Below are 12,749 nucleotides of genomic sequence, written 5' to 3' on the forward strand. Positions count from 1 at the left end.
AAAGTTATAGAAAAGTAGGACTGGAAGGGACCTTGGGAGGGCATCTAGTTCAATCCTCTACTCAAGGCAGGATCATCCCTAACTAAACCATGCCAGTTGCATTAACCTACTCTTCAAAACTTCCAAAGATAGAGATCCCATAACTTTTCTGGACGAAGACAAGTAACAACTGAAAAATTTCCAAGTGAAACACTTAGAAACGTTTCAAAAATGAAACATTCCAGAAAAGAGACATGTACCCCAGCTGAGACATTTCAAAATGTTAAAGCCTCCTCTAGTGCCAGCCAAGGGATGCTAGAGTAAAAGCTGCATCGTAAGTATGGATACCGATATCTTGACAATTAGACCCTTCCCAAAGTCCAGGGTGGTACATGCAACCACTGGTACTTTGCTGCGTGAACAGAGCTTCTGGTCATGCCTGTGAGACTGATTTGCTCAGTTCTCCTTTCCTAACTTTCATGCTATATTCCACTGCCCCATGTGCTGCTGGGGTGCTCTACCTGTATGCCTTTAATGTATGCCTTGCACCTACACATGCAGCAAGGGGCAGCTACCAGATTTTCCATCAATGCAGATTCAAATGTGGATAAAGCAGAGATACAAATCCTAATACATAGCTGCATTATGAAGTAACGCATGGACATGACCATAGTAAAAATGAACTAACCAGACAGAACTGGAGATGGAAACAAGACTGCCTTTAGTGTAGGCAGGTCTGGAGTCATCATTACTGTTTAAATGCATTTTTATGTTGGAGTTTTGAAACAAAAGTTCTGGCATAAGTGTAAACTAGGGGTGCACCACACCAATAAAGGTTTTGGGCCAATACCAATGGCCGATTTTTAACCAGCCATATCAGCCAATCTCGATCCAATTGCTGATATGCAACCTGACAGCTTGGAGAGCTGGTAGGTCTGTGGGGAGAAAGGGGCAAGGGGTGGGGAGGGAAAGGGCATAGGTGGGCAGACTGAGGCCCCTGCAGTGAGGTAGGGAACAGAGCCTGCCACTGTGTGTAGCCTCAGGGGAGGCACGGAGGGCATGTGCCCTTGATCCGTGTACAGGGCAAAGGCAGGCTGCCACTGAGTGCTCAGGGCAGAGCCTCTTCCCAGTGGGGGTGCTGGGCCCAAGCTGTGCTTTGGGGCGGGCAGGGGCAGTGCAGGTGGCGGCGGCACTGGGATGGCACTATGGGGGGTGGGGTGGGGGGGTGCACTACAGCCAGCCCAAAATTTGCCATAGCCTCCCATAACTCCCCCCTCTCAGCGCTGCTGCCACCCACTCAGCCCTGAGTGCAGCCCCAGCCCAGCTCCCTCTGCTGGGAAGAGCCTGGGGCCCCAAGCGCACAGTGGTAGCCCACCCCCCACCTCACACAGATCTGGGTAGGCACATGCCCCCCATGCCTCCCCCAGGGTGCACGCAGTGATGGGAGCTACCCTCTCCCCCTGCACCCCCCAGATGAGCCGTGGCTACATCCCACCCCCTGCCCCACCCCAGCTGGGCAGTGCTTGCCCCTGCTCCACTCCCTCCCTCACTGTGGGGCCTCGATCTGCCCTCCTCATTCCCCTTCCCCCCCCACCAAAGGCTTACCGGCTGGACACTGCTCTCCAAGCTGCCAGGATACACTCCTGGCTGCATGCATGCTGTGGCTGTGCACATCCACACGGCATTTATTGGCGACATTATTGACCACATCAGTCCAAAAGAGCTGATTACCGATAATGTAAATTTTCCTTTTATTAGTGCCAAATACGATATGGACCGATGTACTGGTGCACTTCTATTGTAAAAACTTAAACACTAACCTGCCCTCAGTGAATTTTATGAGCACACTATCTATTTTATAAACGTGCATGTACAGCTGAGAGTCAGAGTGTACATTTATAAACCTACTCTGACAGTCTTACCAATCAATAAGATAGATGTCTGGCGTCAAGTTGTTTTTCTTGAAGTGAGCGAACAACTTTGGCAGATTTTCTTCAAAGAACACTTCAAATGCTGCAAAATAGGTCAACATCTGGGAAAATATGAAGGGGAAAATTATCAATGTAGGTATCAGTTAACTGTTTAATAATAGTAAGAATGTTCCTTCATTTCAAGAGCACAGACTCAGCAAGAGATACTGAAATTAAATTCTACTGTACAGCACACAGCCATGCATTTACAAAGGATGTAAGCACCTGCATGTACACGTGTGAGTTGCATTCTGTATATGCAGCTGAAATTGCTCAATGAACCAACAACAGCTTTGGACGTTGGCCAGTTTTCTTTAAAAATGGAAACAAACCTACCAACAGGTGAAGTAAGCAATTTACTGATTATTGCTCTTCAATGTAGTACATGTTTATGATAACTTAAGGGTGCTTTATGGGAATAACCTTATACTAGAAGAAATTAATGTCAAGGTCAAAGGGTTCATAAAAATAAGTTAGGGTTGTAGGCACCACCACGCCTTATAAAGGAAGTTAAGCATCATTTGGATCCTAAAAGAGTAAAGGCAAAGGTTGCACAATTAATCAACCTAATACTTAGGTCTGATTCCTGTCAGCACCCTTCCCTATCCTTTGAAATTAAGGACCCCCAAATTGTGAAATTTTTCATTAAATATTCACAGTTTAGTGACAAAGTATAAGATTTAAGATGTGCTGCCAAACTGCTAAAGAGTCAAGCTGGCAAATAGTCAAAAACCAAGAACTTTCAGTTCTTTTCCTGGCCTCTTCCATCAGTTTTCAGCAAGACTTCTTATCCCCAGAACCACCAATACCACAGCAGAAATGGGAAGGAAAGGTTGAGATTCTAAACATAACGATGTAAGATGTTCCAGAGACAAAACATCTTGCTGGTATGTCACAACAGAATGGGGAAATGGGACTGAAGCTCCCTTCTGAACAATTTGACATACTTATTTCCTTTGGATTTCTGGTATATTTTTCTATTCTTCCATGTGCATTCTTCAGCTTTTCTGGAGCAGGGCCAGACCTGGAGCAGTGGGGAGAGGGGCGGGGGTGTACAGCAGGCGGGGGCCCACTCTACGCACCCCTCCCCTGCTGTCATTCTTGATGGGCAATTTGCTAGTTTTAAATTTATCTTCATCCAAGCTGCTTAACTAGTGTGTGTTTTCAAATGGAGACTATTAGACCAAGCCATTCTACTGTAGTGATGTATTTCACTGACTGCAACTGGGCAGTTACATATCACCCTCCTACAATAGTGCTGGGAGGAAGGAAATGCAGTTAGTCATTCCAATAGTGACCAGTTCTGATGCCAAAACAGTAGGATTGTTGTTCCTATTATCTATATTGTTACCCACTTGAACTCTTATGAAATAAGCCTTGCTGTTCCTGTAAATATACTCTTTGCTTAAAAAGGACAGCAGAAGAGTAACACATTGCTGGATATTTCTTTTAGTAAAATGCTTTTCAAAAGCTCATGAGGCAGTTACAGCAGAGTTTTCACAACCTGAAAGAAGAGTGCAAACTCTGTCTGTCCATACTGTAATGCACGCAACACCTGAGAGAGCCAGGTACCTTGATCACCTTTGGAAGTTGGAGAATTAGATATTTACTTCCTTTTTCTTCTTTGAAATCCCAGAGAATGCAAAAAAAACTAAGAGGAAAACGGGAAAGCTGCTTCTCACCATATAACATCAGTAGACTTTAACAACCTAGTATGCTGGAAAAAAAAAAAAAAAATGCCTTCAAATCCCTTTTTGTAAAGCTGGAAGGGTTTGGGTTTTTTTTCCTGGCTCCCGGCTAACAATGCACAAGTTAAATCAGAGCTGCCAAACTACTCATAATGGCACATCACACACTACTCGGCACCTGAAGTATTTTATTTGGTTTTCCTTTTCAGTAAGTTTTAATTTTAATTTGTTGCTTTAAAGAGTTCCAGCTGACTTATTTTTCCAACAGATTTTAAAGCACAGCTGATGTTCATTTGTATCTGAATAGGTCTAGAAGCATAAGCATGAAGAGACTGCAGTTTTCCTGCTTACTTACAAGGCCATGGTCCACTCGAAAAAATGCCATCTGACAAGGTTTATTCAAAAGGTTAGAAAAAGCAATGAAGGCATCAGCAGTATCCAAATTCAAGATCAATACTGCTGCTATGAATGACATGCCCTGTACCTAAGAAAAAAAAAAGAAAAAAAAGAAAAAAAAAGAAAAGGAGAAATGATGAGTAACCTACTTTTTCCAAGAATGCAGTCTCACCATTTGTGTGATGATGCACACATTGGCCCCAAGTTATTTTCTGAATCTTCCAGAAAGATAACCCTATTGAAGCTCTCAAGGCACCCACTGTTCAGAAAAGAGGTTTCAACAAGGCACCATGTCAGTTCCTTCCATTCAACGGAGGTCTTACAGTACAATTTTGAGTAAGAGGAAGAATAACAGTATATATTAGTCTGCAGAGGAAAGTCTTCAAAACCAGTTAATTCTAGGTGTGCTTTCTTCTGAGATGACTTCTGCATATTCTCAGTTTCAAGAAGCTAAACTGAAGGGTTCTAATTAAGCAAAGACTGATCTCCTAAAACATAGCTAGATATTGCATTCAGAGACAATATTGCATAAATGTATAAACAGAACCACAAGTGGTAACCCTATGCATTTTGATAATGGAAACACTAGAGACATGCCAAGGTTATCTTATCCTATCCTTATCTTACCCTGACTCTCTGGTCAGCAAAAAAGACAAGGACATTCTTATCCATTTCCCTGCTACTATCACAGTGAAACAGACAGTCAGTTTTATGTAAGCCACTGCAAGGCTCTGTGAACTGGAATGGAAACATTCTTAGTTTCAGTCTGAACCCCATATTAAAAAAAAAATCACTTAAAGTTTCTCATGAACTAGAAACACTGCTCAGAAACCTGCAACTATCTGTATCGGTTTTCTTGTAGAGAAGACAACAAACATGAGCGCCAGGAGCCAATTTAACATGTTTTCCTCGATTCCCTTTGTGATTTTTTTTGCTTCATTTCTTTGCAGTGTGGAGTAGTTACTATTGGCTGCTGGTTACTAGAGATGAGTTAACTAAGACATGTGACCCAGATCCGCCGTATTGTCTCCCACCCCTAAGTTTCAGTTCACTATGTTAAAGCCCCTAAAATGTCCAACTAAGTTTTCAACCCTGCCTGACTTGTCTGACAGAGAAGCCAAAAGATGCCTTTCATTGAATCCAGGGACTTCTTAAGACCTCGGTGAGAAAGGCATGGAGCTTCTGCTACCTATCCACATGGCCCTGTGCTGTGAAGGGTATACACATGGATTGGAGGAATAGCTTCCTCGGGAATATTTCTGGCTTTGAACATTAACACTTCCTCTACCCCTAACCTCCCCAAAATAAATTACTTTAGAATCAAAAGGCAGAGTGACTGTTCTGAAACAACAAACTTCAGAACATGATTTCTTGTTTCTTGCAGAACAAAAAAAATCATCCACAAACTACAGTGTGTTAAGGATGGTCTCAAAGACTTATCACATTACCTGGACTAACTCTCATAAGATTTATATTTTTCAAGGGCTAACTGCTTTGTTTATTCCCTTTGATCTCTCTGACTCATCTCTGCAACTCTCAGCAGTTCTTATTCCATTTTGTTTAGCACTCCTCCTCTCTGCAAGTCCATGAATCTGACAAAGCAGATTGCAAAAGTTCAAGCTTCTCTGAATTAGTTTCTAAGGTGCCACTCTACCCTGCCTTCTGCCTAACTTCAGGCTAACATGGCTGACTATTTCGCTCTAGAACCAAAGAAAGATTCCTATACCCATAGCAGCCATGGAAAAAAGACTAGTAGAGTAGGAACCATGCTGTCCTTTCATAACGTCTGCTCTGAACATCTGGTGGTAGTGTGAAGGCCAGCAGCCCTACAGGCCCTGATTTACAGAATGTTTCAGAAGAACACGGCACACGCGTAAGTGCAAGTCATTCTGAAGAAGACACTAAATTTAAACAGCCTGTCATCTCAGTAGGATTACAGCAAAAGTACAGTGCATAGTTAAGTCATTACTCTGAACTATAAGTTGTTTTGGAGTGCAATCTTCAAACATTTAAAAGCGTAACTCAGACTCTTAGTATTGTGTTACAAGACAAAGCTAGCAATGTAACCATAAAATGTACATGCGCGTGTCCCTGACAGATGTTTTGGATAAAAATAAACGCCACAAAGTAACCAGAATGCAAAGCAAAGACAAAGTCCCACAAAATCATTTTAGAGCAGTCTAGCAAGTGAACAGAAAACACTTCCACCCCACATAAAACACAAGGAAGAACTGCACTTACATAGCCAACATCCGGTCTGTAACAAGTATAGGCTCCTAAAATACTGTGCAACGTGTCATGGTAAGGACCACCCTATAAAATAAAAAAGTGCACAAGAGAAATGTTAAACTGTTTAGGATTTAGATATCTCTTCCATTAAAATTAATTCCCTGGAAGGCTTTGAAACTATCTGACTCTTTCAGAAGAAACTTAGGCTCTTATAGGAAATGCAACCACTTTTCTCACTGATGTTATAAATACACAGTTCAGTCAATAGGTTAATGACTCACTGAATCCAAATGCAGAAAGACATGCAATAGAAATTCTCCATAGCTTACTGCAGGCTGACCCCGATCAAGAGTCAAATTCTATCTGTTAGATGAGCAGCAATACTGAGCCACAAAGAAAGTGTGAGCACACAAAGGATTATTGCCATGAGTATCAATGTGAAGTGTTAGAAATCGTCATGTATATTTCACTGACCAGTAGAGCTTGTTGGGAATTTTCCAATGAAACAAGCTTTTACTGGGAAATGCCGATTCATCAAAACCCAAAACTTTTCAAGGGAATGTACAAACCAGTTTCAGCAAGGATAGAATATCCTGTTCAAAATGAGAGAACACAAGAGACTCACTTGTCATTTTCAGAGTGGCCCAGTACTCTGAGCACTCATTCATAATGTGAAAGACCAACAACGTTCTAGCGTTTGGTCTCAACTGGGCAAGGACTTGAATCTAGTCCTTAATCCCAGATCAGTACTTTACCAACCTGGCAGTCGACTCAGTCTCTCCCCACCACTGGCTCAATGAATTATCTATATAGAAAAGGAAGAGGAAAACTGAGGTTTGAAATCCTTGTCTGCGGCAGGCAGAACAAGAACTCATACCAGGGTCTCCCACATCACGGATGCATGCTCTAACCAACGTGCACTGGCCATGCTGGGATAAGTGGCTGTCAGTCTCTCCGACACTCTAAAACAGGGCTGTCCAACCTCTGATGGCTGGTGGCCAAAGGCCCCCAAGGCCACCTACCACACATGCCACACACAGTTCAGCCTGCAGGCATTGCAGCACTGGCCCCAACCTGAGCCCCGCAAGCTGCAGACACCCTGGATCTGTTGTTCCACCACCCCACACCTCCCAAAGGAACAGGGGCAGGAAGCAGAAGCTTGGAGGCAGAGCCTGGTGACCCTGGAAGCAGTGGCAGAAGAGCATTGGGGGTGCAGCGCCAGTACCAGGAGTTCAGACTTAACCCCTCATGGGCCACATGAAGGCCACCAAAAGGTTAGACAAAAAGACTAGACAGACTGAGAATGTGCTTGAAATCTCAAGATTTTCACAGTTTTCCAAACAGCTCTGCTGAGCAGCCTTAAATCATGCTAAAATTCTTTATTATTCAGGCTCTCAAGAACTGAACTTTACCACAGAGGACTCTGACACTGTATACCAGGTATTTAAATACTAACATGCAAGCTGGCATCTATAGTGCAATTCCTGTACACATACTGGTAGGTAAACATGAACCACATCAGGAAAAAAAAAGATGTTTAGTTCTTAAGGATACACTGGAAAAAAAAAAAGGGGTCTTTTGACATGATATTGTCACTTACTTGCTGGAAAATACAGAGATTAGGAAATGTTCTCGAAATGTCCAGTTTTATTAATTCCAAACTTGCTTCTCTATCTGCTGTAGAAAATCCAGCATCTACGGAAATCAAAGTATACAGCTGATATGTTTATTAGAAGTCTGGTCATCCCCCACACATCCCTTAAACAACTCAGCATTTTCAAGGTTCATTCCTCACCATTCAACTCAGGCCAATACACTATAAACAGGATTATTTGTCCTTAAGCTGATTTACACAGTAAGGAATGACAGTACTTGATCTTGAAGCAGTCTTATAGTGTTGATTATTCACCATTTAAGTATGCATGCATTGCGATAAGGGAGAAGTGCAGGGCTGTAAATTGGTACCCACTGTCAAGTCCAGGGGCATACACAAATCTATGTATTGTATCACTGCTCTGCAGGCCTGTACCACAAGGAGCCTCTCTGGAAGGATTTTGTTTTGACAGCAGGGAAGGGAACAGAAACAGGGACTGACAACTTTCACCATATGCCTCCCCTATGTGTGCACCTTTTCTGGTTGTCACTTATGTTACATGCAAAAGATCACATATTACAAACAACCAGAGTAAATCTAGCATTTTAGTGTGTTCATGTTTAAACATAACATGCAACTGCAATACTCCCCAAGCAACTGCTTGTAAGAAGCTTCAAACAAAGCAAACATTGATGTACAGCAACAACTTTCTTTTCTGATATCTAGAAATCCTGTTTGTCATGTGTTTTGGATCAACTTCTCTATCTGCTGCCAGGGTTTTTTAAGCAAAGGCCAAAATAGAAGTGCACATGCAGACCTCAAAGGAATAACAGCATTTAAAAGAAATCTAAAATTATATTAGGAACTCTTCACTGGATCCTAATTAGGATGTCTTAAAGTTGAGCAGGCACACTCTTCTCAAATGTTTTCAATGGCAAATGCCCATGTATAATATTCTTATGGTTCTGCTCAACACCACTGCTTAACATGGAGGACTATCCTTGTAGAAGAAAATATCTTATTTTAAATGCCCACATGTGTTTATTACCACTCAAGGGAGACTCCTTTTCCCAATGAGCTGGGAAATCTAGACCTGCTGAGTCTGCAGCAATTGCCTTACAGCACTCCCACAGATGCATTGCAGACAAGGTACTCACAAAGCTGCCATGAGACATTAAACAGAAATTTGCTACACCTAAAAATGTTGAAGAGTTTAGAGTCCCCAGAACTATATACAAGGAGCAAAGCATCTTAAAAGGTGTTACAACTTAAGCACTAACTAAAATGCTACTCATGTAAAATAATAATATACCAATTTTACAAGGTAGAAAAATTGAAAGTTTGTTGTTTTAAAAATTCTAGACTAAAACGAGAAAAGCAGTAAAGTTACAAGGCTTCAATCTTTTGCAAACCATAAAAATGATACAGCTATTTCTAGTTTCCTGTAGAGCTATTTTGAACCTATCCTTTTATCAACTAAAACACTCCATAACTACAGTGCTGTAACATTTCTTCTCTTTTCAAGCTGCATTATTTCACTTGAAACTATAGGTAACTAAGGGTTGCTTTTACAGAACTATGCCTAAATTTTAGTACTGAAGGATAAGGTAAGCCCACAGTAATCACAGAAGTACTAAATACAACACTTACCTTCACACTCTACCTCAGCACCTCCTGTGCTAAGTGACCGCCACTTCTCCTTGGCACGAGCTAGGCAGATATCATAGAGTTCTGAAAAAACAAATCCATTTTTTTCATCTAACTCCATTTATTGAGGACATGCCAGAACACTATTCCTAATCATTAGAAAGATCTTTAAAGTATCACTAAAATAAAACAGCTGAACTTCACTGAGGTTAGGGTTCTGGAAGATGCATTTCATGGTGGTATACATTTCTGATACAGCTAAAAGGACAGGCAACTAAAGGATTAATGAAGATTTAGTTTTGAACTTCTGTTCTGGGTTATATCCTCCACCATTCAAAACTCCACCCAGAAGAATGACCGGTAACAAACCCATCACTTGCATCCTACATCCATTTCTGAGGTGCCAACAACTACATAAGTCAGCTACCATCCTACTGTACTGCTATCCTCACCAATAAGCATATGGGAAAGAGGACTAATTCCAACAGCAGGCTTTGTTTCTAAATTAGTCCCTTCTCTTCCTCATGAGTCCAGTGTCCCATTTAGAATAATAATAATAAAAAAAGAATCATGCATACTTGTAGGTACTATATAATTAACGGTAATTATATGTAATATCTTATTTTCTATTTAAAATGGAGCATTAACTCAGACCTTCTCTATTTAATATCAAATCAGCAAGCAGCAATAACACTCTACCACCTTAAGTGACTTAGCAGCAGAATAAAAGCCTGAGGCCACCCACACAATTTACTACCACATAAGGCATAAAAGAAATTGGACATTAGTTGGAGGAAAACACAATACATCTGTAACGAAAGCAAAGCATAAGTAACTGTAAGCTCACCCCCTAGTCTTCCCCACCCTATCCTCTAACTCAGGAGCATCAAACTTATACCCACTGTAGAGGGGCAAAGAATTCAGGGTGGGCACCTCCAGCAAAATATCTGGGCTACAGTAGCCCCTTTGGAGATTAATTTTGGTGGCTGGGGGTTAACCTGCAACAGCTACATTAACTCCCATTGCTGCGGCTTGTCCCACTGCCACAATCAGCCCGTGAGGAGAGAGTAAAGTTTGTCACCCTGCCCCAACTGAACAAGAGTTTCTCCCATTAAAGACTGCACTCCCATAATAATATAGAGAGAATACAAATCAGACTCACCATGAGTTATATTTAACTCATTGCCAATTGCCAAGCTCCAGACTTTGCCTCGCACACTTGGAGGAATACCTTGCCACCACAATTCTCGAACTTTACGGGAACAGCACCTGTTTGAAAAACAAAATGTGTCCTACAAAAGCTGTATTTTGTTGCCCATTGTTGAGGGGACGTGTTTTGCTGCAGCTGAAAGGTCCAGGTAAGGATGTACATCAGCATGCCAGAGACCTCCAAGAAATCAACAGGGTTTGTTCAATATTCATTCATCATTTGGGGCTTTAATTTGACCTTTAACACAAAAAGTCTTCCTTATCAAACAGAAAGCTTATTTTAACTGGTGACGTGCAACCATAACAGTTGTTCTGACACTCTACCAGTGAGAAAAGACTTGAAGGGTGAGACCTGGGAGGAATAAGAAATGAGAGGACCCTGCTGGTAGCCAGGTATAAGTCAAAAAACAGGAAAACCCCCAGACCTTCAGTATAAAATCCTGATCTAATCCACTTGTAAAAGCTTACCCTCCCCCTCATTCAAGACTCTACCACACAGATAAGATATGTAACTTTCCATACAGTTTAATAGCTACAGCTCTCCAGGGATGCACTTTGCAAAGAAACAATAAGCAACACAGCAGGGTGGGGAAAGGACCAGTCAAGCACATTAAGCAGAACAGAAATACAGCATCCACTGAAGTGATGATCATTAGCCCAAAAGCTACCGCAGGGAAATACTAAGGAGCATCCAACTACCCACAGCAAGGCTGCATTTGAAGGAAAGGAAAGGCCATAACATATCCGTCTAAAAGCATACTGCTGCACTAAATCACTGAGCCAAGTGGTTTCATTTTCATTACTCTCTACCATTTGGCACATTTCTAAGGATCAATTCATTGGCAAGGAAAACTAATGGAGTGTCTGTTCCCTGCTGTCTTCACACAAACTAGAAAATGTCAATCAACAGCTATAATTTAAGTAAAATTTACCAAAGACAAAATTAGATTGTTAAATTATAAACATATATTCATTATTTATTTCTATTTAATTTACTCTTTGAATTCTCCAAACACTATTTCACCATACGCCTTCCATATTTTATCTCACAGCTGTCTGGACCAATTTAATGCCACAACTACAAAGGTCTATGCAGGACTCAGTGCTTTGCTTTCCAAACAAGAAAGAAAAAAAAAAAAAATCAGCCCTAAAAATCCTGTATAGCTGAATACAGGTCTTCAGACACTGGCTGTTTTTTAAGCTTGCCAACTGCCTGTACTGTTTTTTAGGGTGGGTTTTAGTTTTGAAGAGTTTTACTACTGTTTTTCCTAGTTTTCTTTTCCACCACTTGTCACAGGAGACATGTCACACATTTAAATGAGTTACAAGAGCGAGCTTAAATTTATAAACACCCATGAGCATGCGCCAGTGGTGCTCAGCCTCCAGCCTGCAGAGCCATGTCATCCAGCCTGTGGGTTTCCCTGTGGGCCCTGAAGTCTGGCAGCACGGGAGTGGTGACAGCATTAATTGCTGCTCCCATGCTGCCAAATTCCAGACCTGTGAAGAGTCCTGCAAGTGTGGGGCCATATCTGGGTGCAGTGGATCGTACCTGCAGACTGACCCCTGCCCTGGAGCCAGCCTGTGGACCAACACAGACCTGTGGATCCAGCTGTATAGGTTGAGCACCACTAGTATACAATAGTGAAGGTCAAGGGAGTTTGGCTACAAGTTTCTTGTTTTCCATCATCTTTTTAACAGAGGCCCCTATCACTAAGCACTTCCTTATCTTAGATCATTTCCAAACATCATTTATGTACAGAATATATGGAAATGGTTTGGAAAAGAAAAGGAAAAACAAAAACAGGTCTTAAACTCGCACATTAAAACTGAAGGGACATTTAAAAGCTCACTGCTTTTCATTCATAGCAGTGTAGAAGAAAAAGTTGTTGTGATAACAGCTATCACTGAAGCCATTCCAAATGCAATGGAGACCACAAATTATTGTTCTCAAAGCAAATATCTTCAGGTGTGTTCTAAAAACTGAAGGCCGCATAGGACTACAGAACATACAACCACCTGTGTGCAGGATAAGCCAGT

At 41.7% G+C, this 12,749-nt stretch overlaps 1 protein-coding gene across 7 annotated transcripts in view; it reads right to left on the reverse strand.

Annotated features, from left to right (window-relative positions):
- TBC1D14 (TBC1 domain family member 14) overlaps positions 1-12,749 on the reverse strand; it is a 118,007-nt gene that overhangs the window by 9,579 nt on the left and 95,679 nt on the right. For 6 of the 7 annotated variants that reach the window (XM_006017019.2, XM_025195273.1, XM_006017021.2 and 3 more), the window contains 6 exons: positions 10,666-10,772; positions 9,507-9,587; positions 7,863-7,957; positions 6,275-6,346; positions 3,993-4,121; positions 1,902-2,011 (listed from right to left, as the gene is read on the reverse strand). In XM_006017019.2, coding sequence (XP_006017081.1) covers positions 1,902-2,011; positions 3,993-4,121; positions 6,275-6,346; positions 7,863-7,957; positions 9,507-9,587; positions 10,666-10,772 — 594 coding nt within the window. The remainder of the gene's footprint in view (positions 1-1,901; positions 2,012-3,992; positions 4,122-6,274; positions 6,347-7,862; positions 7,958-9,506; positions 9,588-10,665; positions 10,773-12,749) is intronic. The other variant, XM_025195279.1, reaches the window with a different exon arrangement.

The sequence above is a fragment of the Alligator sinensis genome, unplaced genomic scaffold (genome assembly GCF_000455745.1).
Source record: "Alligator sinensis unplaced genomic scaffold, ASM45574v1 scaffold421_1, whole genome shotgun sequence".
In the NCBI taxonomy this organism is placed as follows: Eukaryota; Metazoa; Chordata; order Crocodylia; family Alligatoridae; genus Alligator; species Alligator sinensis.